This window comes from Schistosoma haematobium, chromosome 3 (assembly GCF_000699445.3).
Source record: "Schistosoma haematobium chromosome 3, whole genome shotgun sequence".
In the NCBI taxonomy this organism is placed as follows: domain Eukaryota; kingdom Metazoa; phylum Platyhelminthes; class Trematoda; order Strigeidida; family Schistosomatidae; genus Schistosoma; species Schistosoma haematobium.
Window position 1 is genome coordinate 26283151 of NC_067198.1, and position 25895 is coordinate 26309045.

The window sequence follows — 25895 nt, forward strand, 5'->3', positions numbered from 1 at the left end:
GGAAATCCTTTGGATGAATCAAATTTCGATTAAATTTCCAATGATTTCATATTAGACCTCGTTTGTCCTCTCATTCTATTTGTTCCTTATGAAAACTTTGGTCAATGTTCAGCATAAGTTCTAAATGAGTACAAGTCTGGTTACAGTTCTAACAGTCCCATATCAGATGTTGCTTATCCTAACAAGGTAGTCACTTCTAATGAACTGAAAATTCATTATGAGCAGTATGTCTTAAATGAGTCAAATCCTGATGAAATGTCAGATGTTGGGTGTTCTCTCACTTTATATGTGCGGCATAGAATTTCCACTCAATGCCGTAATGTATCAACTGACATAGAAATTGTTCCCAAAGTCGTCCCAGTACTAGAATATCCTGGAATGATACCCTTCATATGCTTGCACAGTTTAGTCTTCTGTCTGAAATTCGAGGTCAGGCTGAACAAATCTGATGATAATTATCTCACTGATTCGGACAAAGGGAATAGCCTAAACAAACAGGTAAACTTTGTTACAGTAAACCAAAGTCACTTCAATTGCAGTAAACCGATATGTAGATTGCTGTCACCTACTAATGAGCATGAAGTATATACAAATGTCCCATTATATTGTTCTGTTGACAGAGCGAGTCTATATGGATCACATACTTTGTTACTGACAAGTCGAATTTCTGGATATCCTCATTCGTATTTTTTTTGTAGTGATGACGTCGTATTTTTTCATATGACAGGTGAAAAAGTAGTATGTATAATATTATTTATACAGGTCAAGGTCACATAAAGAATCCTTCAAACCTTACGTACATCCACACTTTCCCAGTACTCACATGAAACGAAGGTGAGTGAGTGTGTGAAAACAGTCCAAGTAAATAAAGTCGTTATTTGTAAGGTAATTAATGAAAATTACAACATTGTTTCTCAGCGTAGGAAAAATCACATATGGATTGAACGAAGAGGTAGAACGAAGTCGAAAGGTTAATTCAATTTCCTCAAATGAAACTGAAAGACCCACATCCTATGTACATAATTAAAAGAACATGAAGATGACAACGGAATAAGATGACATTATTTAGGCAAATCAAAAGCTACTGCCCGCATAACATTTCGATTGAGCCGAAACCGTTGCAGATACTGGCCTAAACGTTAACTCCTTTTATTATTGTGAAATACAGATTCAATATGTAAAGATAACCGAATTGTAAGCATTACCGTCCAACAATCTCAGCCTTTACTAGGCGATAGAATGCCTTTAAAATACTATCACTGGTCCAACTACAATATAATTAGTCTGTATCCATTTTCCTTTTTGTGAGAAGCACAGGATATGAAAGATACATTGAATTATATTCGTTTGCCGATGAGTGGTCCGGACTTTAGCGATTTCATCCTGCTCACAGTCCATGATGAACAACTCTATCTTTGACGTGGTACCTATAATTTCTGTTAACCGATCTAATATCCAACTAACATCACCTCTTCTTCCCAACCGTGTCCAAGCAATAAAATCGGACGACGGCAGCCAAATTTATTGGTTGTTACTAATTAAAACATCTAATACCAACACGGTATAAGTTATCACACAGCATTCTCACTTGTTGTTGATATTGTATGTAAAATCAGTAGCAATAAATTCTGTATATTGTTGATACAATGAAATTTGATCGTAACTACTAAAGCGAATTCTCGTTACAGTTCTTACAGTTTATTAATTATTCCTAAGCCTTGTGATTTACGTTTTCGTCCAAATGTACACATGAAAACAACAAACATGTAATTAAATCTAGAGTCATTCGACGCTCTACTTCCTATATATATGTAGTGAGTGTAAGTGTTTGGCAAGCTATTGTACTCGATAGCTAAAAACTACTTGCTTAACACAGATAAGATTTAGTCCATATTTTCTTTTTGAGTTATTACAAAAATTGAGTATAAATTAGTCATAACCTACGTAGTGTTTAGTATAAGAGTCTGTCGGTGCTGATCGCCACATTTTATCACCAATACTAGATAAAAACAACAAGAAGAGTAGCAAAGGAATTGAACTAATGAACATTTCAATGATAGTAATAAAGACTGGACACAGTTAATGTTGTTCTACAATAATAAGTATGAAACAAAGCTAAATCTCATGTTTTAGAAGATAACAGGGAATGAATCTACTCTTTTGCAATCTGTTTTAAGCTGTCACACAAAGCTTTCAACTATTGATCATGAGTATATCGCTGAACCCAAGCAAGTAGTTGGCTCTAACCGATAGTTGGTGGCCTTACAGACTCCGAAGATTCCACAAATAAAAATGTAAGAAATAACAAAGAATATTGAGTACAATCAAAAGTTTTTAGTAGAGGTTGTAGTTTTATAATAGTATGATGATTGATATCATTGTGAAGAATAATGACAATATCACTGTGTGACCTAATATCATCATCAGCAAGGAACTAAAAGTCAGTATAATCAATAAACATATATATCAAAAACTTATTAACATGATACTAAGTTTTTACCATTCATACATACACACAAAGGCATAACAAATAATTACAGTCACTTTTTTAAAAATATTTCTATGTACCTGTTTTTTACCTGCCTTATTCGACTCCCTATGAAAACTGACAACATTCTACATTAGCCAGCGTTACTACCTGTTGGAGATTACATAGAACAACATTAAATTTATATTCGTTTCATTACAGGAAGGAATCTGAGACTTCATTCATAAACTGACTTTAATATTACAACAACTCAGTAATCATTCATCAAGACTACAGATTGGATAATGTGATTGCTCTGATATAATGAGAAGGTATACATGCTAGATTTTATTTTCTTAGAGGGACTCGATGTTGTTCAAGTAGAATTCTAGTTAAATTTCAAAATATATTTACTTAACAAGTAAACAACATGTAGAAATTTAGTTAACTTTTTATGAGTAATGAATTAGATCTGAAGATAAATTTTTTTTTACTGACAGACTAATGAAGCTGAATGTAATTGAAAACGTATACAGACAAAAAACCAAAACAGCCTTCCAAAATCATTGTGCTCGTCACCGCATCTTAATGCACGATCCTGTTTGTTTACTTGAACACTTCTTGTCAAGAAGCTTTAAAACAAACTAAAAAAATAATTATTCACTGCTTTCCAGTTTTCAATGTTATTTCAGCTGATATCAATGTGACAAATCAACTGTTTGTAAATACTTAACTAAAATATAGAGTGTATTTTGGATTTTCTTAATAAATTTCTAATGTAATGATTAGTTCATTACAGACTAATATTCAAGTGTCATTGAGTACGTGTTATTTTTTCTTTTCTAAGATCAAAAACACACCTAACACAAGAATCAACACAGTACTTTTTTGTCTTCTTTTAATGAATGAAATCTATTTACTATCTGAGATTTCTAGTTTGAATTTGTGTAAAATGAGAAAGTGATAGGACTTTTGCTTTTTTTTATTTTTGAATAAAACCACTAATGGTCATATAAAACAGTACAATTGTTACTTTAAATCTAAGCACAGTTATTCTAAAAAAAGGTAATGTGCTTAATGTGGTATGTATAAGTCATTAATTAAATGAATTTAACACACACACACACACACACGGACGCACATGAAAATGTCATGTGATATGAGTTTACAATAGATTATTTTTTCGTTCTGATATTACACACAAAAAAATTAAGGAAATCAATAATCATATGACCAAATGGGATGATAGAATTTGTACTTTCAAGTGGTGTCATATAATTTGCATTAATACATAGTAATTTTCTATCAAAGGCTTGATTTTTACATTATGACTACAGTTGTGTGTTATTGTTTTTTTGTCAATAATTTTTTTTATAAAGCTCAACATATTACTAAGGCTGCAATTAAACGCAACTCAATTTCGTAAATGTGCCCTTCGGCTTAGCAACCAATCAGAATGAGGCGGGAATTATTACATCCGCCATCTTTGTAAGCAATAGCGGTCGGCTTTCTTCGTTCTGTGCTTCTTTCAGCTATTTCTTTTGTGAAGTTATGTAATCTAATGTCTCAGTGTGCTAAAATGCCGCAGTCAGTGTTATGTTCTATATGTTGGTGTGAAGTTTATTTCGAATCAGCGATGTTTTCTGGGTTTTTGCTGCTTCTACTCAAGTCAATGTGTTTCTTCGGGCAATCCGGCTAGTCTTGTGTTATAAAATGTCGGCCGGCTTTCTTCGTTCTGTGTTTTTTCCGCTATTTCTTTTGTGTAGCTACAGAATTTGATGTTTCAGTGTGCTAAAATCCAGAAGTTAGTGTAATACTCTGAACGTTGGAGCAAAATTTTCCCCGATTTTGCTTTGTTTTCTGGGTTTTACCTGCTGCTAATGAAGTCACTGTATTTATTCAGCTAAGCTGGCTAGTACTGACATAAGACCTTACGGTTTTAAACGACAATCGGTTATGTTTTACCTTGTTTTCTAGATGTCCGAAGCCGAAATTCGTTTTTATTTAGCTAAAATAATTGTTGCTGCCGCCTGTGTTTCTAACTGTTCGCATGTTCGTTCCTAACTGTCCTTTATGATGTTATCGGCAAAATGAAAGGAATCAATCTGCGTTTTTTAATTTTCTTCAGTAGTATGGACAACACTATCCCACCAACGAGTCAAACTAATACAGAGTGCCCAGCAGTAGGGTATATCGGTACTGATTTCGAAAGGACCCAGACTTCCGACAACTATAGATGAAGTCACAGATGCTACCAATCTGTTGCAGAGGGTTTGTTATGAAAAATATGCCATATAGCAGTAATAGAGGGGTTGTACTCATTACTCAGTGCGTTAAAGCAAGCTTAACATTGAAAAGCCGGAAATCTGCTACCAGTGTCTAGTGTATGTTTGCTGTTTTGGCCATAAAAGGAAGCCGAAGGGTCATGATCAGGGAGTAAAAAGGTAATTAACTGTTATTAAGCTCACTTTTTATAGATCATATTTCACCACTCGCAAATATGCGTTTTCTTACGATATGATGTCAACTGGTACCTAATATGTTCACCCTTACGATGAAAAGTACCTGCAAATTTTCACCTTCATATTCGAATTATTTTTGGACAACTGTCTTACAGTCTGAGTGCTTCGTACGCCCCGGGAAACTCTATTTCTACAACATTCGTAGTTCCAGTATAACTTTCTCACGCAGTAAGTTCAAAGTAGACACTAGTCTTTCTAAATAAGCCTGTTAAGCTGATATCCGTATTCTCTATTTCAGTTAATCGATGAAGACATGTACCACATGCATCTGCTGTGTACTGCCATTTTACTCCAATTCTAACTGTTATATCTTACTTTTGAATAATAAAATAGCTATATGCAGCAAATACAGACTTATTTGTTTTGATGGAGGTAGGGGGTTCATGGGATTTTCAGCAGGACCGTATTAATATTCTCACTGAAGAGCTAAGCGAGTGCGTAAACCAGTGCAAGGTACCATACGGGGTGCATTTGAGTTACTAGTGTTCCATTAGTGCGAGTAGGGGCATTGCTTGCTTGTCATATGGCATTTGAATTAGAAGCTATAAGATAAGACGCAGGTACGGTTAGGATGTGTAACGCGTATCCATCCATCAGCTGCCGTGACAACACATGGTGGTTAGAATAAGTTGTGAGAGGACCCGAGCCTGTAGGTCTCCCAAGAAAATGATGAAGATATGCACCAAGTCACCTTATGAAGAGTGCCTCCAACCACTTAACCTCCACTCAGAGTATAGACGTCTTAGAGGTGACCTAATGGCTTACAATAACTTTAACACTTCTGGACATCCCCTAAAACACCTGCTTAAGTTTAGTCCCAATACCAACCTAAGGGGCAACACCCATAAATTGGAGACACAACTCTTACTCCTTGGAAGTTGTCAAATGCTGGAATTGTCTGACGGCTGAGCTAGTCCAAGCGACTTCCCAGGAGTCCTTTAAGAGGCATGTGGATCTGTTCTTAAGGATTAAGGATAGTATCATACTATGATTTGCCAATTTCTCTTCCCTCTTTTATTGTTGACATACCTAGGTTCCTGCCTGGAGGTTTTGGTGACCCCCTGCTACTAGACACGGAAGCCTGTTAAGCGAAAGCTCCTTCCATTCCGTCCACAACCATTTGAACACATGAACTAGGTGCTGAGAGGCTCGCTTATCACAAGTTTCTTGCGACGATTAAGTAGATAAAACAAAGTAGCATTAGATTCGAAAATTTATTCGAGAACTTTCATTAAGAATCGAATATCAAACAAAGGTTTAAACCAAGTTCCCGTTTAAAAGTTGTATTGGTAATGTTAAGCTGCAGTTTTTGTTATTTTTTCCCAAACGAAAGAGTAAAAAAAAGTCAAAAAAATACTGGAAGTGGTTGTGAGACTAAAATGGACGTCCAGCATCCTTTTTATAATCTGCTGTTCGTTGGGTCTCCCGTAAACAGTTCCATAGGGCCATAGTTCCAAGGGCGAAACAGTTTCTAGGTCTGTGAAGGCTCACTCCTGTTGCATTCTAAATGAAAAAAATAGTGATGAATTTAGTCAGAAATGTGGAATAGATAAATAACCAAATTACATGTTTTTTAGCAAAGAATTTATGCAATTGTGATTTACCTTGAGTTCATGAATATTAGATAAGGTCAGCTACTATTACCTGCGCAAAGCATAACATGGGCTTAGTACCGTATTGCAATGCTTTTATTATTTTGCTCCCATTTAAGTATTCCCATGCATCTGAGTCTAGTTTAACAGGAAAACATACAAGCAGAGTAAGTGTATGATAAACTAAAAGTCCCAGTTGTCAAAAAGATTCTTAACATTTGTTCACAGCCAGCTGCATTTAATTGAGACACAGAACACTCATCTTCTAAGACTGTATACTGCTGTTTTGCGGGCAACTAAAAGCTCAGACACTTAGCTATCTTGCTACCGATGTTATTGCTGGGGAAATTGTTTAATGACAGTGATCATGAAGTATGGTTAGTGATAGATGTACAGTTTAGAAATAAACACCAAACATACTTATCGCTATCTTATAATGTATGACAGCAACAGCATCAAAGGCACGTTTTTTCCTATTTTTAATCAGAATGATTTGAATCCGTATACACATTAGAAACAGGCAACTCTACTTACTAAACTGATCTGTTTCGTTACAGGCTTCAAGCACTATACTTAAGTATATCATAATTCTTTCAACTAAACTGAATTATACGACAACCAAGAACACTAAACTAAGCAAGTGTCATAGTTATTGTTTCACTTGCAAAGACATGTTCCTCAAAGTAGTTAAATGGACGTAATTAAGCCGATAAAACCAAAACACGAAATATAGGCCAGTTGAACTTACCTAAGAAAAAAAAGAAGGATACATATAAACTGCTTTCATACTGAAGACAACAGGGAGTTGTTCATAGAAACACAGTTTACAGTACAACAAACTTTTCTTCAGTAAAATCATGCACTGACAGTCTACCTGGAAACAATCAACTATGTGAATTAACTTACTATGACTTGAGATATCATCCCAGCGTGCAATGGACGTACAGTGTAACGCAGTCAGACGTGGCGAATAAAAATTAAAAACAGAGCAAAATTAACTACATAATCTAGTTATTTAATTAAAAATACATTATGAAATGACAAAATCTGTGGTTACTTGAACGCACAGATGACCATGTGCGATACATTAAGTTTACATGGTTGCGTTGCGGATAAGATCACCCTATTACTAATCTTTTTTGTCTGTTCATTCCGTTATTAACTCGTAGCGTTTCTATGTGCATCTTCGCAAAAGTTCAGCATATTTAGTTGATTCACTTCAATGTAAGTTGTTATTATGGTTTCGTAAGTGTAAATTCCTGATCATAACTAAGATGAAATCATTGGTCTAAAATGATTGTATTTAACATATAAGATGAACAGATTTTTGATTTTATTTGTTGTGAGTTCATAGGTTCGATTTCTATATAGTTTGAATAGATTATTAATACATTGCTTGTTTGTTTTTTCCAAAAGGATATTCGTTTATGATATAAAACAATTTTCAGATAACTTAATGTCTTGCTTTAATCGTAAACAAAATAATCAATTACTTGCTTGTTTCTTTTTCTGACTTTACACTGAATAAAATTTTAAAAAATAGTCCTATCAAGTCGACATTATTTTCAAAGGTAATTTAAACATTTTGTTTATAAAGATGGATTAGTTTAAAGTAAGTTTAGTATCTAACTGGAATGTTTTTAAATGTGTACACTGATCATATTTTTATGTTCAAACTGAGTTCATCTTAAAATTGAGTTGATCTTTACAAAAAACTTAAATATTTTATAAATCCAATACATCCTAGTTATTCTTTAATATTACAAGTAGTAAAATAAATACGAATGTACAGCCTAAGTAAATGATTTTGTCAACAACAAAAAAATTTTCTTCGCTGAATACTCTTTATTTTTATCAAAAAAAATAGTTTCTTATCAAGGTCTCTGTAATTCCATGTAATTAATCCGTTAACCCACCACAGAATTCCTCTTGAACATTAAACTTTCGATTGTTAACTAGTAAAATGACATGGATTTATACAAATAAATATATTATTAGCAACTAAGTTCCCATAGTGGCTGAGGGAAATCCGTATACGTTAATTAAGGAGGATGTCATGTGAATAGTTGTGTGAGTGCTAGTGGTCTTTTGGCTGGTGAGGTCAACCTATGCATAATGAAAGGTTATATCAGTTATATCAATCAGGTTATATCAATCTACATTGTCTTCTACACGATCGTGATACTAGTTTGGAAGTACAAGCGTGGGTTCATATCCCATCTGCCGCAGCAGCTCTGCTCTAGGCTTGCGAAACATGGTTTATCCCAGATGAGGATGTTAGGCAGATCTCTGTTTTACCGTCGTTATCTCCGAACGATTGCTGACATCGAATGGAAACACAATGTGGATAATGTTACAGTTCAGCAATGAGCGTTGCAACGCAGCCACGACAATGCAGTTAGTGTCATCAACTGGAAACACCAGCTTTGATGGCTTAAAGAACTTCTATGAAAATCATCATAGTGGCTTACACATCACCCATTATTTGCCGACGTTGGGACCGGATGGAAAATGGAGTAGAATAGTTAGTTTATGACATGCTACTGTGGTACAAAAGAAAATTATACGGAACTAGCGCATGTTCAACCAATAAATTAAGACTAACAAGGCGATAGATGTGCTTTACTATGTGTACTTATTAAAGCTTTCTGATTTTTCGTAAGAATAGCACTTCTAAGAATTTAGACTGTTATCATGAATGAATCAATGTTAGACCACCATCGAAAACCTGAAAGCACTGGACGGTCATGTCGTCCTATTGTGGGACTCTTCGTCAGCGCGTACCCATGAACCCGCATACGGAACTCGAACCCTAGACCTTTACATTGTAAGATGCTTTAATTACCTTTTTATGATAAAACTTTCTACATGAACAAATATTTCTATAACTTTTACATAATTTATACTTTTGGACAAAATATTTGCAAATTTGAAACTACATCAAGGTTATATGTTAGATGTAAGACAATAATACTTCTATTATTGATTACAATAGGTGTGTCAAATAGGAATAAAATATTATAGGATTTATGTTTGAAATTAACTTAAAATAATTTCCTTAAGTTTTATTATTTATAATTGAAATTAGTAACTAATTCAAATATTTTATAAGACTAAATAGATTATCGTGTAGTTTGTACTTTATTCAAATTAATGAGTACATTCAATCAAATTAACATTAAGGATAACATAATTCTAGTGTTGAAGATATGGAATCTATTGTTATGATAAACTTTCGTTATAAACTATCAAATTGACATTTGATGATACAATACAACTAAGTAATGATAAGAGCATTAAGCTAAGTTATACTTCCAAAATAGAGGTAAATATGTAAATTTCAATCAAAAAATAGATCCTAATATTCAGAAATTGTTTCATAAAATAAATCATGTGTCAAAAGTGAAACGTTAAAATGAAACTGAATTTTAATCGTTGAAATTCATTTGTGTGTGACGCAACTAAAGTACAGAATTGACGATAAACTTCAGACGGATTATGATAATAAAAAAACCATAACTTTGTGACTAAACTCATAAATAAAATCATAAAAGCTTTTTTTTAATGAAGGTAACATGAATGGACTTCATAAAGTATCTATATTGGGAGTTTTAAGTGTGAAAAAGTGTTCCTTTGTTTGAGTCTTCTAGCTAAATTATTGTGTTCCCAGCCCACTCATTGTTTTTACGTTGGTTAAGTGTTTATAAAGTTTTATTTCCATCAAATAAATTATTAACAATCATAGGCCAGATATGATGTTCAGATAATTGTTGAAGTTTATAGAGACCTGTAGATTATATCAATCTGTCTGCAATGGATGTATGCCTGTGGCAGCGAGAGTAGCATTGCAAACTCTACCATATATTGTAACATCAACTACAAATAGCAATAAACATTACACAACATCTAAAATCTATTTATCCATAGTGCATATTAATAATTAAAGTAGAAACTTATTCGTAGTAGAATATCTACAACTAACGTGTTTAATTAGAATGACTGTGCAAGAAAAAATGAAATACAAGAAAAATTCTAGTTTGTTATTTATTTCTCATATTTAATTAACAATAAAAACAACCATCTCAATGTGATAAGAATAGTGATCTTTGAGAAATTTGTGTAAATAATAAAAATAGTGGTAAATTATTCTATATTTGTATATGTATGTGTTTGCTATCAAATAAGCAATCAAAATATGCTAATAGAAAAACATTATGATTTTTAAATGGAAAATAAAATTAATTCGACTGTTACACAATTGCTACAACAAAATGACAAAGTAATTCACTAAATAAATAATGAATAAAACTAAAGAGGAAGATTACCGAGGATAATAATAATAATGCTAATAATAACATTCTATAAATAAAATAAGAACATTCAAAATAACGCGTCCAGACAAATACACACTTATACAAAAGAAAAATAGTAAATGAATAACGAATATTTAAACACTTTAACAGTATACAGAGGAGAAAGAATGATTTCATCAAATCTTTTTTTAACTAATAAACTCTACTTATACACATGTGCGTAATTGGTTTTTGTTTAATATTATATTGAGACTTGAAAAGATTAAATAGAAAAACTAAAACAATTCCATGTTTTTATTACAAACATGTTTACTATGTCTTTAGGGTAAATATATCTGTTGAATAATAACAGTAAATGAACAAAAATACACACTAGGAATGGAAAAAAAGAAAAGAAAATGAAATGGGTCCACTAAAAAGAATATCTTTAGAGGAGTTTAAGAAGTGGAATACAATGAGGAAGTGGACAGCCTTTTATTAACGAAAAAAACAAACAAGGGAATATAATGTATCACAGCCACAATATATTAAAAAGCAAGTAGTTGGTTGACATTTTCCTTGAATATAAACTTGACCAATTTTCACAACAAATAAATTATCAGCAACATATAGCTTTATAATAAGATTAGGGACTAGAGCTGCGTAGTGCATCTAAAGATGATGATGTTGATTTTGAAGTATACTCAACTTGATCTGTATCAGATGATATGGAATTTGATGATGATGAATGTTCACTGACGAGATGAGCATGCTGAATTGTTGTAGAGCCAGTAATAGAAGAAATAGTAGTTGTGGCGGCGTTGATATTATTGATATTAGATGGCGTAGTTAATGTAATAGGATTACTATTTGTAGATAATTTTGCTAACGAACGATAGGAATCTAGCCATTCTTCTACCATGTTATCAACAAGTGTATGTTTTGCATGTAATCGTAATCGGGCAAGCGGTAACCCCCGTCTTGTACATACCACATCTAACCATTCTTGAAGAAGTGTATGGGACATTCTAGCCTGTAATAATAATAATCTCATTTTAAAAATGCAAGTTAATTACCAAATACAAGTTAATGTAATCGGCCAAGAACTACATTTGGTCGTTTCTAGACAATAATGGAGAAAATACAGAAGAAAAGTTTGATTTCTTCGCCAATTCTTATTGTATCATATGATTGTTAACATTTTACGGTGAATTATAAAAAGGCAAAAACTTTTGCTACCCTGATTTGCTTATAGGTCAGTCATTTTTATCAAAATAGACGATGTGAAATAATGGATTTTGTTCCTGTAACGGTGATCTCGCTCTATGTTTCAAAATTATGTTGGCTGATGTGTACTTTGATGAGGTCTTTTCTTTGGGATGGAATAATGATAGGATTTAAGTGTTACCGAACTTCTAAACTGATTTCTAAAAATTAGCGGATACTCACTTAGTAGGGGGCTTTCAGTAAATATTTTGAAATCTACAGTTATATAGAAAATAAAGATGCATTGGGTTACAGCGAATAGCATCTTACTAAGACTAGTTCATATTACAATAGGCAAAAGTTGTAAATATTTATATGTTGACCTGGTGATGTGACAACTATTAAAAATACGAGCAACTCGATCCACTAGCTATACAAAGCTTTCTGTATAAGGTCACTGCTTAACTTAGCTTTCATAATTGTTATCTTAAGTCGACTGTCAATATGAAAAAATCCATACACTTTACTTCATTGGATATACTTTAGACAAAATTCCATATTACCATTATCAGAACTTTAGCCAGAGCTTTGGAACCAAACCATTGACGACAGATGACGTGCAACTGAACTCCAAACAATATATATATATATATATATATATATATATATATCCCATAAAATCTAATACAGCTACATAGATCCTCAGTGTAAACATATTGTTAGTTAATGTCCAATACAATCAATCAGTTAAATCCAACTTTGTTGATACATTATTACAAAGAGATTATGCCTAAAAAAATTTGATTTAAAAAATAGTTCCTGAAGAATAACCTAACATAATTGCTTCGCAATGGTTGTCTTTATTCTTTAGAGTGGAATTGAGAACATATTTTACCTCTTTTTCTGTAGTGAAATGTATTGGTAACAAAACTCCTTGTTTGTCAACGAGTGGAAGATATACAAAAGCATTTTGTTGAGCTATTGCACCAGGTAAGGTTGTTCCACAGCTGGCTAACGATGGTTCTGTTGAAGAAACTAGTTGCGTTTCTGAAAGAGATGTTGAAAGAGGAACAGTAGTGAGTGGCACTTGAGTATAATTACTTGTTTCATCCAGGGGTGTAGGACTATGTTTACGTGAAGATGTAGGAGGAGAAGCATGTGGTGAAAAGGTAACCCCAGTTGTTTGGTTGGTATCTGCATTTGACTCATTGCTTACACCACTCGAGGATAAGGGGCACGGTTCAATGGGTACAAGCGCAGTAAAATGACCCCGAGTAAAGCCCAAAACAATGGGATTCCGAGAACAAGAGCATTTTTCCCAGAGAAGTGGGAGGTAAATACCTAAAAATAATTTGAAAATACAGCAATCGCGTTTATAAGTGAAGACTTTTAACAACGGATGAAACAAACATTAAAGTTTCGTTAAATCGGGAGGCCTCATAGATATATCTTATAGTTTAAGTGATTTTACTGTGCATTGATAACAGATGACGACATTCACGGAGGACTATTATACAACTGTCTAATTTTGGCGTAGAACTACTAATCAAATCAGTAATGCACAAATACGACTCTTCATCACTGGGCCGAACTTTCGTGTCTCGTTATAGATAACAATACCATTAGACGACCACATCAGAATACAATGGTCGATATTTTCAACTTCATTCAGATGTTTTCTCTTACTGAATTCCTCTTCAGATAACATTAATTTATAATAAATATTGCCTGAATAAATACTGTGTATTCAATAATTGTCTTAAAAAGTCCAAATAACATTCATTTGAAATTATGAAATGAGCGTTAAAATTGAGTTGTTCTTAAAGCATGATGATGAAAAATTAAACTAATCGACTTCGGTTACTGGGTCCCACATTGTTCCAATTCATTTGAATATTCATTTTAATTAAAATATTCGAGTCAACTGAATTTTCAGTCATCTCGTGAGAATTAATCAAATCAACACAACTACTAAATTATCTACTGAAAATAGATAAATCCACTTTTATATTTAAATCGTTTTACTCTATCATTGTGTCATAGAATGGTTTAAATAAATAAATAAGCTTTATTCGTGAAATCCTGTCTATTTCAACAACAATTGGAAAGTTATCGCATTACACTAAAGACAATGTTCTAAAGCTCCGATAAATTTTCTTTACATATCCAGTTGATTAGATTTAAGCTAACGCGAATAATCTCTTCTACTTGCATTGAACAGTTTTCTAGCTCATTGGGAGATCAATGTAAGTGTAAATACTTTTGTATTCTTTGTTTGAGTCTTCCCACTGATGTTTATGACTGCAATTGATTAGTCTCTTATTGGCATATGTACATTCTGTGCAGATCGCCTCGATTTGGCCACAAGATTATGAGCAAAAATGGATGGTGACTAGCAGTGGAATCAAGGGCGCGTTTCGTCTTATTTGGGACTCTTCAGCTGGATGTACCTGCATCCCAGAGTTGATGTTCACTCTGGGACTCGAGCCCAGTACCGTTCACTTCAAACATCATCGCGTTATCCCGGATTGAACATCAACTCTGGGATGTAGGTACATCCAACTGATGAGTCCCAAGCAAGACGAAACGCGCGTCCTTGATTCCACCGCTAGTCACCATCCATTTTTGCTTATGAGTATAAATATGTCGATTATTGACTATGGTTTTGGAATGCCTATTAATGAAAGCGGTAGTCTGTTTTTTTTTCATTCAAAAGTGGGAGAACAGAATATACCCGCATACCGCCGAGTGCAAATGTTTACTTTCACACTATAAAAAACTTTGTCTTTCTAACAAATAATAACACATGAGGTAACTACTATAATGTGGGCATTTTAAGGAGTGCGAACAAAACCTAAAATTAACAAGATGAAAAATAATATTTAGCTAATGAAGTTAAAATATACCCCTTTTATTCTACTGTTAGTTACTATTATTCACTACTTAAGAAGAAATAATTTAGAAGCAATGATATTAACAATTTAAATGTCAAATAGTATAGTAAGCCATTAAACTTTGCAAAAAATCCTTGATAGTACATCAATATCACATGACAGTAAATGTATGGTGATGATGGTTAAAAATATATTTCAAGGATACGGTGATGATTGAAGAACTGATCTGATAAAAATTAGCACTTATACATAAGATACAGGCAGGATAATAAACTAACCTTGAAAATTAGCTATCCCTATTGGTTCACCACGATAATTTTTTATGTACTTTACACCATATACAATAATTGGTCGGCGAAGGACATGACTTAAAGCGAATATATGGATTTGTTCTAAAGCTTCATCTGAATGAAGAGTAATTGGTGAAATTTATAATCGACAATCACAAATAAATACACAAAACATTATACAAATGGACATTCACTTTATGTGTATTTACATGAAAATTTTATTTTAAAAGTGTATTCACTAGTTTCTAGGGAAACATTTACTTTCATAATTCACATTGAAGTCAATAAAATAAACTAGTAAATGATAAATTGCATTGATTTCTTTTAAATTTAAACTTGAGGATTGAAATGAATGGGATTTATGCAATTTTCAATAATCAACTATTTGGAAAATGTTTATTCTATATAACTTATTCACTACTACTAATAAATTTCTAAATTAAATTAAAATACCACTTATTCATTATGTGATTCTTTGAAAAATTCTCAAACAACAAATAAGATGAAGTGTTTGTAACTAGGGACAATAAATATATTTGACTATTTCCAACTTTGAAAGGAATCATCCAGAGATATGTATGTTGAAGAGGTTTTCTTCTCTAGAATAAAACCATATTAATCAAGAGGTAAAGTAGTAATAATGATAAGAAGAGGAAGAAAAAGAAAAAGGAGAGCAAACGAAAGGAGTAGCAACAAAGTCATACACGAAGACGATAACTGTATCATCACCTATAACTTAAATAGTTAATTATTTTTTGGATAAATCTTAATAAAGTTTTGTACGTAGAGTCCATTTACTTGAGCAGATTTTCCCCTACAAACGATTACATAAATTGGAGTCATCAACCCCACCCAGTCCATAAAATATAGTCTTTGATTACTTGTTTCTGCTAGTAGTATACAGACTATATAGGTTGATTTTACAGAAAGCCAGTAGATCGATGGAAATAAATTTTAAAAAGTTTGCGTTACTTTATTTTACAATTTGAAGTATTGCATGAGTTAAAAGACTGCTTGAAATTAAATCACAACTATTACTGGCTTTAAACATGATCAATAAAATAAGAGAGTTAATCAGAAGTAGGGTCTTTTGGAATTCATTCAGAGATTCGAAATGCACCAACAGATTCAAATGTTAGCGTTGATAGTTAAACAGATAACATGCAAGGCAGAATTGGGGAGTTAAACTTTATGACGCCAGGTGGCTCCCCTCACTACATATCAATCACTAATTCAATCAAGTACGTTATGATGTTTTTCAGCACTACTAATGCGGTAAGTCTTTGGAATGTATACATTCTTGCAGCCTCACTGGTAATTAAATTTACAAAGTTGTTGACGTTGAGAAAAGAAGGAAAATACTGCATTACATAATTATTTATAAGTAAATTAGTTTATATATTTTAGGCAGTATTTATCAAACAACTGTTCTATGACATTTTTATACGTGTTGTTATGTTTCGACTAATTAGTTATTGTCAAACGCAAATAAGTTACTTAGTTTTGTTAAAAATATCTTAGTTACGTAACTTTTGGTATTTAAAAAGTGTGGTACATAGTGGTTTTGTACTTTATCTTGTATAATCACATGAGTTAGAAATCACATTGATAAACAGTGATTGTAACCGATCATCTGACTCATTGATATTTCAATTGAAAGTTTGAGAAATGGAAGTTTCCATGCTACACCGATCGATTGCAAAATATGTTAGTGTAACTAGAGAGGATAGTGTTGGGTATGCAGAAGATATGAAAGTTAAACCAAATTCAGTATACATAAAACAAGACTTCAGAGATTGATAAGCATACAAAGTTTAACTATCAGTAAAAGTCAAGCATTTCAGTAACCAATGGAAGATGACACATGAGTGGTACTACCATTATGAATCTTGACTAAACTCTTAAAAAATAAAAAAGCGTAGAACAATCCAATCTCTATGACATAATCCTATTAGTAACCTTACGTGGTTGACATGCCGCTGTTAGTACATTTTCCCAGTCCCTTCGGCATTGATCTTCATCTAAAATATAATGACATGCAGCTTGTAATGCTTCGTAGTCGCGCCAGCGTGGATAAAAATTTGCTTCACAATTCTGAAGACTGTCAGCGAGTGTGCGACGTAGACAATTTTCTCTATCAAATACTCCCCAACAAGCCTAAAACAGAAGATATATCCATTCACAATTCAATCACTTTGTTTACTAGAAAGTATTTAGAATAACTGAAACTGCATAAAAACAACATGACACAAAGAGGTTATGAGCAAACGCAATAATTTCAGTTAAAGAATAGTTCATATATTGTATTTCAATTTTACATTCTCTCACCACCATGTATCCAGAAGCTTAATAAAAATCTGCAACTCGAGACCAGGTATTTTGTACAAAGTTGAAAGTAATCATTTCAGGAGCATTAGATTTTGCACACTGTTAGATGAATCTAAGGTGTGGGCAGAAGTCCTGAGAAAGTACCAGTGTATTTTTAACTTATCATTTGTAATCTTGGTAAAAAAAACTTGAAGAAACATGCATGAGGGTTGTGTAACAACGTGGATTCATTGGAGTTAGACATGAACGCCATTGAGGGCTGGCTCAGTGGTCTAGAGGTTAAGAGTTCGCCCACGGGACCAAAGGTTCTGGGTTCCATTCTTGGATGTGTGGTCATGAATGCTCAGCGCTTAGGAGTCCCATACTAGGACAAAACGACCGTCTAGTACTTCCAGGTTTTTAACGTTGGTTCAACGACAATCAGATCGTGATTTAAACTGGGAAACCTGATTTTTTTGGTAAGCAAACTGAAAATGTTACTTCTCTATTTTACAATACAACAACCGTTTAGAATAATTTCATACACAAATGTAAAGAGCATTTGACTATTTTGCATAGTTGTTCTTTTAAATGAAGAGTAATTAATTCACCAAGCACTAACCTGTAAAACGCTATCTAGCAGACAATCACCTGCTGTTCGATTCCACAAGGCAAATAGACGACTAGATTGTTTTTGTCCAGGAATAAACCACCAATTAATTGCTTTAGCCTCATCTTCCAACTCTACAGTTAACATTGAGAAGAAAAACTCAGTAACAGAATTTGTCAAACTGTTTGCTGATGCTGAATGTCTTCATAATAAAAAGGTATTCATTCAGACAATCGAAACACTTAAATTACATCCTATCATACTTTTTTGGAGCATCAGTAGGTAAAGAAAGAAGAACCGTAAACTTCTCAGTGGTTCGTTTGAAGATGGAAATAAACAATAACACATCTACAAGGAAAAGCTACGAATACGTCTCCACTACTTATTTTTACACAGCTTGGACATTCTTGTAAATTGGTATAAGAATAATAAAACAAACAATGATTCACTGCCGAAGGCTCGGTTAATCTTGCGATATCAACAAAGTGAGTGAACTGATTTCTATGATCCCGAATAATTAAAATGAAATGATTAAAGATCCATAGGATAATGGAATCTATACTCTTATGAATATAAGCGTCCTTGTTGAAATACAGAATTCGTCAACACACCTGGAACATGGTATTACTAGTAGATACACTAAGAAATTATTTAAGTATTTGGTAAATGTGGATCATGTGAAGTGTCTTGTAAATAATACTGTCGGAGATTTGGACAATTTGAACCAGCTTCTACGAACTATCACGACAATCTATTCGGAAGCGAAGTTTATCGTTATGTAATTCTTGATGATCTCTCAGCACTGAACAAATCAGAATATTTCTTTTGTAAGTTTTAGTAATTAGAGAAATAACGAAAGCAGTCTTCAATTTGTTACCGCGATTACTATGTTATTTAATCACTTCGCACATTTGCTAGCTTTCTTCTTGCCAAGGGAATAATTGTTATTCAAATGAATATTATTATTTTTTTAAGTTGAAGTGTTCTTTCATATTTCGTTGTAAAAGTTACAAATCAGAATTCTCATTCATGATTCTGTTGAAAGTTAATTGTTTATTTTTACACATAATGTATCAGTGTGTGTTTATTAAGATTATCACATGATAAGTGCAGTTTTCCATATAACCAAAATAATAAAGAGCTTATGTATTACGTAAAACAATGTGTATGCAATCACATTTTGTGTTTTTTTTTCGTTAAGGAAATCAGTAAATAAGTACACACATATATACATACGGTGTGTAATGTGCATCTATGACAATGACGCACATCTAAAACTGTCATACATATTCGCGTCAAAGATCTACAGTTTCTTTTTTTAGATATAATCAATATGAAATGAGATGGATTTACAGACAGAAATAAAGACATCCACAGTAGAACAGTGAACAAAATCAGTAAAATTAACTGATACAATTTAGTGTCCTATATATTTTATAAGTTCTCGATACAGCTGAGCTTTAATCTTGTCGAGTGAAAAAAAAACGGAAACATGTAAGGGTTTAGAAAGACAAAAAAGATATGTTACTGCTGATCCAGTAGGTAAGAATCCAGTGATCGGAAAGTGGAATCATTTTTGGAGTTAATCAAATTGATAGTGAATATGCATGTCCATTGATGAACAAGGTAAACGTCTTAAAGTCAGAAAGTGACTTTTATTATATCGCTTTCGAATCAGTAATTAAACAGTAATTTAGTCAATCCGAGACTGCTGAATAGCAAAATTGGTGTTCTAAATTATAACAATTCATACAGTTTCGACATTAAAAATTGTTATATCCTAGTGAAGATTACATTACGAGTAACGTCTGAGACATACTAATGGACTAATATTATTTATATATTCTTATGGTATAACTATTCAATAATTAGATTATGTATATTTATATTCCTCTTATTATAAGCTTTATTTTGACCTGTGATTTATTATTGTACGATTTACTGTTCTTAAGCTATGTTCAGTTTATTGACTACTGCCTCACGTTCACAGCCACTTTTGGCTTTATTGTGTATAGATGTTATTTCCTACTTTATGGTGCGTTGCGGTCTGTTTGTTTGTTATATAAACCCAGTATGTCTGAAACAAATGATTCGCATAGTGGAGGCTGTTATTGACATTCTGGGCTCAGCTGGACGGGCTAGACGAGCAACGGACCAATAGGACGCTAGGCTGATCAGACCGGTCGAACGTCATTGGTTTAGTACAGTATGAGAGCGAATAAGTCGTATTTTGATTGGCGAATAGCTTACGTGATAACAAGCGGCTCATAAAGTCACAACAAAAACATCACTAACCTGATTGAGCTTGCATATCGCATAATTCCGATAACAGCAATTGTTTTACTGGAGCAGGAAACTTTGTAATTGAATAAGGCAAAGCAAAAGTTCCCCATTCAGAAAAATAAGCGCATGGAAAGTCTCCTTTACAATGTTTTACCGTTTTCGCCAATAGATCTCGTAATTCACCAGCAATATGAGGGCTAGCTTGACACGGCATCCACTTACTTCTAGTGACTTGAGTCTTATTTATATTACCTGGTGTTCGATTCAAAATTAATTGAAGTGAGGGATGTATTTGATTTCCTGTTAGTGGACTGCTTAATTTACGATTTACTTGAATGTTTTTACTGTGAGTTTGCTGAGTATCTTGAAATGGAGGATTTAATGTGGAGTTACGTAGATTATTGCTTGAAAAAGTATTTGAAGTTGTAACGGACACTGTGACGTTAGTTGTAATGGTAGTACTATTCGATGAAGTAATGACCGAAGCGATACTCGACGAATTCACAGGTAGTGTGGAATGCTTAGATCCAGAACCGACAGATATAGCGCTACTAGTAGCTTGTAGACCAATTAAAGCAATAAATAAGTTGATTAAATCCGTACGACAGAATCGAAGTGCTAGATCCACCAATGTCCAACCAGATCGAAATTTATATCCTGATGATGTGTAGTCCAGGTTACTGCAAACAATTCCACTTTCGCAACTCGGAATAGTTGTTTTATGAGAATAGCAGCTGCTGCCGGGTAGCTGACTCAAATTTGCATCATCAAATCGTTTTGGAGAATGATCAATACTTGAAAAAGTTGTCGATATATCGCAAATGGTAGTTGATTGCATATACGAATTCAAATAGCGGCACTCCTATTGAAAATTTTGAAGTAAAAATAATGAATGTAACGAGAATCCTGCAGACCATATTAAAGAAACGTCAAAATGTCTATGCCAATATACTAATAACTTGTTAAATATACACCAAAAAGGTTGATAATGTATGCTTTGGTAACGATGTGTATATCTACGTTGTAGACTGAAAGGTTTTATGGAGATAAATATTACTGAAAAGTGTGTCAAAGTAGAGTACTCTATTGTAGGCTCTTTTTAACACTTGTGCATGGTAGCAACATAGGCTAGGTAGTGTGTAGCAGTTCATTTAGGATCACCTTAAATATAACCTTCGAAAGTCAGGGATATATGTAGGTTCCAAACACCTGATTACAGGTGTTTTAAAAACATTAATCTCAGATTATACGGTTAAGCAAATAAAATTACGTGGATTTAAACACCTAACTTAAGTAGATTGATAGAATTCGGGAATCATGAACTGGAAAATACAACGATTGTCCATCCTAAACACTTGGTTTAAGTTATCACACTTAAATATTAATAATTAACATAGCAATACACCATATGATACTCGACTCAAAAACAATGATTTTTTATGGAATATTAGCAAGAAATACCAGTCATCAGAAATCTCCTGTTTTTCGATTACTTATTTGACTCTTCTCTTCGGAAAAGTAACACAGAAATGCTGTATATTTATAGATAAATATGGGGATTCATCTGCCCTCACAGTATTATCTAAATTTTAAAAACCACACTTTTTATAATAGAGAGCTAATGAGGTCAACATGACACAATTGTACGTCTCACCTAATTAGATATGTACGCAGTATGGATTTAAGATGTAACAACTAAATAATATAATAAATAATAGCCTGGATGGAATAAGTTAGGAAAACAAAAACTTGAGGTCTTTGGACTTTTAATTAATTTCATTTGAAATTTTAAGATAGTAATAATGACTGAATAGCTTATACATACAAAAAAACCATAGCTCGAATAGCTCAGAGTCTGTGACTTTGTCGCTGCGCGACGTACGGACCTCTTCAATAGAACGAAATTCCTTGAAGTTGCATGTATGCCTGGTTGATAAGAAATGTTAATAAATAAATAACCTAGGCTCATAGCTTTCGAATAAGTGACTCCAACAAATTTTTGAATTATGAATGTTTAAAACAGATAATTATTGGGATGTTTTGTTCAATACAAATCCCTGACAATTTTACTAATGTATTTACACAAAGAGATGATTTAAAGTGTTGAGTATTGTGGAAAAAATTGTTTCGTACATTTCTGTTTAATAACCCAAACAATATAAAAACACTATAGAATACTGACAACCATAATAGCAAATGAAAACATGTTTTATATAATCAAAAAGCTTCGTAAAAGTGACTGATCCAGACCAGTACCCACAAAAGTGGAATTTATTTTGCCTGTAAAATTTTAAGAAGGAATACGTATAAACTAAAATTCTTTACCTATAAAACACTCACATGTTTTGTTAGTTTTCGTTCTATTCTACCATTACCAAGTATGTAACGCTCAATTGGTGCTAGATCACCGTTTACCACAGCAACGCATGCTGACAGCCATAAACGATCACGAGAAGTTAATGGCGTATTATATGAAATATTTGATTTTGGGCGCCGATTACAATTTAAACTAGATGAATTAGATGAAACGCATGTTGAATTACTATTCTTGCTCTCAGTATCTTCATAGTCAACTACACATATTGGCTGTGGTGGAGATGCAAAGCACATCACACAGTGCTTACTTTTAGGCCAGTTTTCATATGTACATTCAATACATGTCCATTTACCGGATGGTGACAAAGATGTTGTAGTAGAAGAGGATAACCATGTTGAAGAAGCTTGTTTGAAAACTTCAGCATCTAAAACTGGTGAGTCACAGAGAACCTGAAAACACTGTTCACACTTAAAGTTTTGTCGTTGATTAAGATAAGTACATGACTGGCACTTTATAAGTTGCGTAGAATCGAAGACAGCCTCGGCACAAGACTCGTCAATTTTTTCAGAATCTTTAGACGACAAATGCAAACGTTGCATTTCATCTTCGATAAGAGTTGAGCTTCTTGGTGTACCACACAAAGTACACTTAAATGCTGCTGGCCAATTGTCATACGTACATACGGCACAAGGCCACTTAGCGCCAACATCCATGTGTCTGGAACAATTTTCAAATGCAAAAGTTAATTTTAAGATTTTAAATTCACATATTTGTGTTTGGAAAAAAGAAAAAGCGCGACTTAATAACTGTGCTATCGAACATGAATTACAAACAGACGGATCCTCTGAGTAATCTGAAGTTCATAATTTCTTCTGTTGGATGCTGAGAGTTTCATGTTTGGTGGCACCACATTAGACTAACTTCAAACTTCATGCTCATTGAAACAAAGGGTGGTTATTAAAGAAAGTTATGATCAAACTAGACAATCATGGCTAGGATACTTAGATCTCACAATCGTGAGACACAATCAGTAGTATTAGTAGCTAAAACGTCTTTCCTTATAGCAGATAGATGAGGCTATTGACCCAAGCATCAGAATTAACTGCCATCAAATAACGAGAAGACTCGGCAATGGGACAGATTTTTATCTGGTAAAATAACAAGCTTACTTACAAAATATGAAATATAAAACTAAGTATAAGACTTCATCAAACAATTTAATGATGCAGGATAGGAGTTTTATCGGTCATTGACCTATATAATAAAGGCCTGAATATTATTATAAAACCATAGGACGATGGTTCACTGCTCAATATATGGACTGCTTAGACTTCTTAGTCGGATTGATTTGGTGCTTATTTCAGGCAAAAACAATCATTGGTAGTGACTGAGTATGCCCACCATGTAATTGTACCATTTCGATCAATACATATTTACAACCAGACCAGTTAATTTGTCCTTACTAAAAATCTGACACCCTAATTAACTGTAACCATTTAGTAGTTCACATGTATGATATAAATATTTTTGGAGACATTATCTATCAAGTACCTACGGATCCCTCACTTCCCTCTTCCAATGTGTTTCAGAGACTAAGTAAACACTTGATTTTTAATAGGTATCTTAATATAATACTTAAACCACAGAGATAAATGGACGAATATCATATAAATTCATATTTCTTTTCTTCAGTGATGAGTCATCAAAATATTACGAAGGAACGTGTGTAAACTAAATGTTTAGCGAATTCAGCAACTTAAACCATAGTAAGATTGGGTCTTTACTCATACTATATATAAACACAAGTAATCTCTGTGCTACCCTACAAACATGAACTATGATCATTAAGAGAAAAGGGTTCATGAAGGCTCTAGGTTTTTTAATATCAATGTCTTCTAAGCTTTTTCCCATTTAGTAAAACCATCGTGTTATTAGTAGAAGAGTTACAAGTTAAAAAAATTAAGTCATTCGATAACAAATCTAAGAGCTGTGATGATACTTATTAGTTTTCACTATTAAACATGGTCACCAAAATAAAACAGTAGTTTGATGCTGCATAAAAGTCATGAGTATTTTGGTTTAACTAGGCTGATTTCGTCTCCAGAACGGAAACTTGGGAATATCATCTTTACAACTTCGTTTTAGAGGAACAGGTGATAAATGTGTCCAAGATTTAAAGAGGGACTCCTCGGAGTAATTATTCGACGGTTCTTACAGGAAACATTAACCTACCCCGTTGTTATGAAGAGCGTTGGGAAATTTTCAGTTTTTGAAGAGTAAAAGCATTAGTCACCTCAAAGTACACAAGTGAGTCAATACTAATGTGTCTTCTTATACATCTTCCTGCCACTGAATTATTTTTCAGTATTTTTGTTCCTCAGAATAGCGCTCTAACCGCTTTCGTGTATTGCGAAGTGAGACAACACACCATTATTGTAAATTCATGTTATAACTATCTGCTTTAAATTGCACTACTCCGGGAATTCTTGTTTAGTAAGTTAACCCAAATACTTCTAATTATCATACTGCAGTCGTGATCAGGATCAAATTTTGAACAGCTGGGTGTTAATTTAAATAAGAATATTTTTGTAGACTAAGTGAAGAGGTTTAGAATCTGGCGCTTAATTGGAAAAGATATGAAAGATGGTAGATTCACAGCTCGTTTCCTGACATTCATTGGCAAGGAAGCGTATAACATGCTAAAGAATCTAGCTACTCTAGGGAGACCGATTTCATTATCATATGAATCTCTCAAGGAATCACTATTTGGTTAAATGCAGTGTGTTAGCTTTGAATGCAAAAATCGAAATTTTATAAGACTATGTGACAAAACGATCAGAAAGTTAGAGACTTTATACTTAAACTATAGAAACAGGCAGCGAAGTGCAATTTCAGAGGCCAGTTGGGAATTCAACTTCGTGATCAACTGATTGTTGGAATAAGTATTTCGAAGGTACAGATAGGCTTGGCGAATGTTTACTATGGTGAATTTTACTTCCGTAATTCAGGTGTTTCGTCATGTGAAATGCTTTAAGTGTGACAAAAACGGACACAGTAAGTCGGTTTGTAGAACTGTTTTTTTGCCGCTAGTAATGTTAAACTTTGTAATTCATAC

General features: G+C 33.3%; 1 protein-coding gene across 3 annotated transcripts in view; it reads right to left on the reverse strand.

Moving 5' to 3' along the window:
- Nucleotides 1–25895, reverse strand: part of ZRANB1_1 (Ubiquitin thioesterase Zranb1) — a 36809-nt gene that overhangs the window by 7104 nt on the left and 3810 nt on the right. Inside the window, exons 2-8 of one of the 3 annotated variants that reach the window (XM_012943319.3) lie at nucleotides 22804–23497; nucleotides 20476–21325; nucleotides 18193–18314; nucleotides 17228–17420; nucleotides 15252–15377; nucleotides 12975–13420; nucleotides 9809–11906 (exon numbers count right to left, since the gene is read on the reverse strand). In XM_012943319.3, coding sequence (XP_012798773.1) covers nucleotides 11520–11906; nucleotides 12975–13420; nucleotides 15252–15377; nucleotides 17228–17420; nucleotides 18193–18314; nucleotides 20476–21325; nucleotides 22804–23493 — 2814 coding nt within the window. In that variant the 5' untranslated portion in view covers nucleotides 23494–23497 and the 3' untranslated portion in view covers nucleotides 9809–11519. Of the gene's footprint in view, nucleotides 1–9808; nucleotides 11907–12974; nucleotides 13421–14702; nucleotides 21326–22803; nucleotides 23498–25895 lie in introns of those variants that run through there. The other 2 variants (XM_051213433.1, XM_051213432.1) reach the window with 2 other exon arrangements.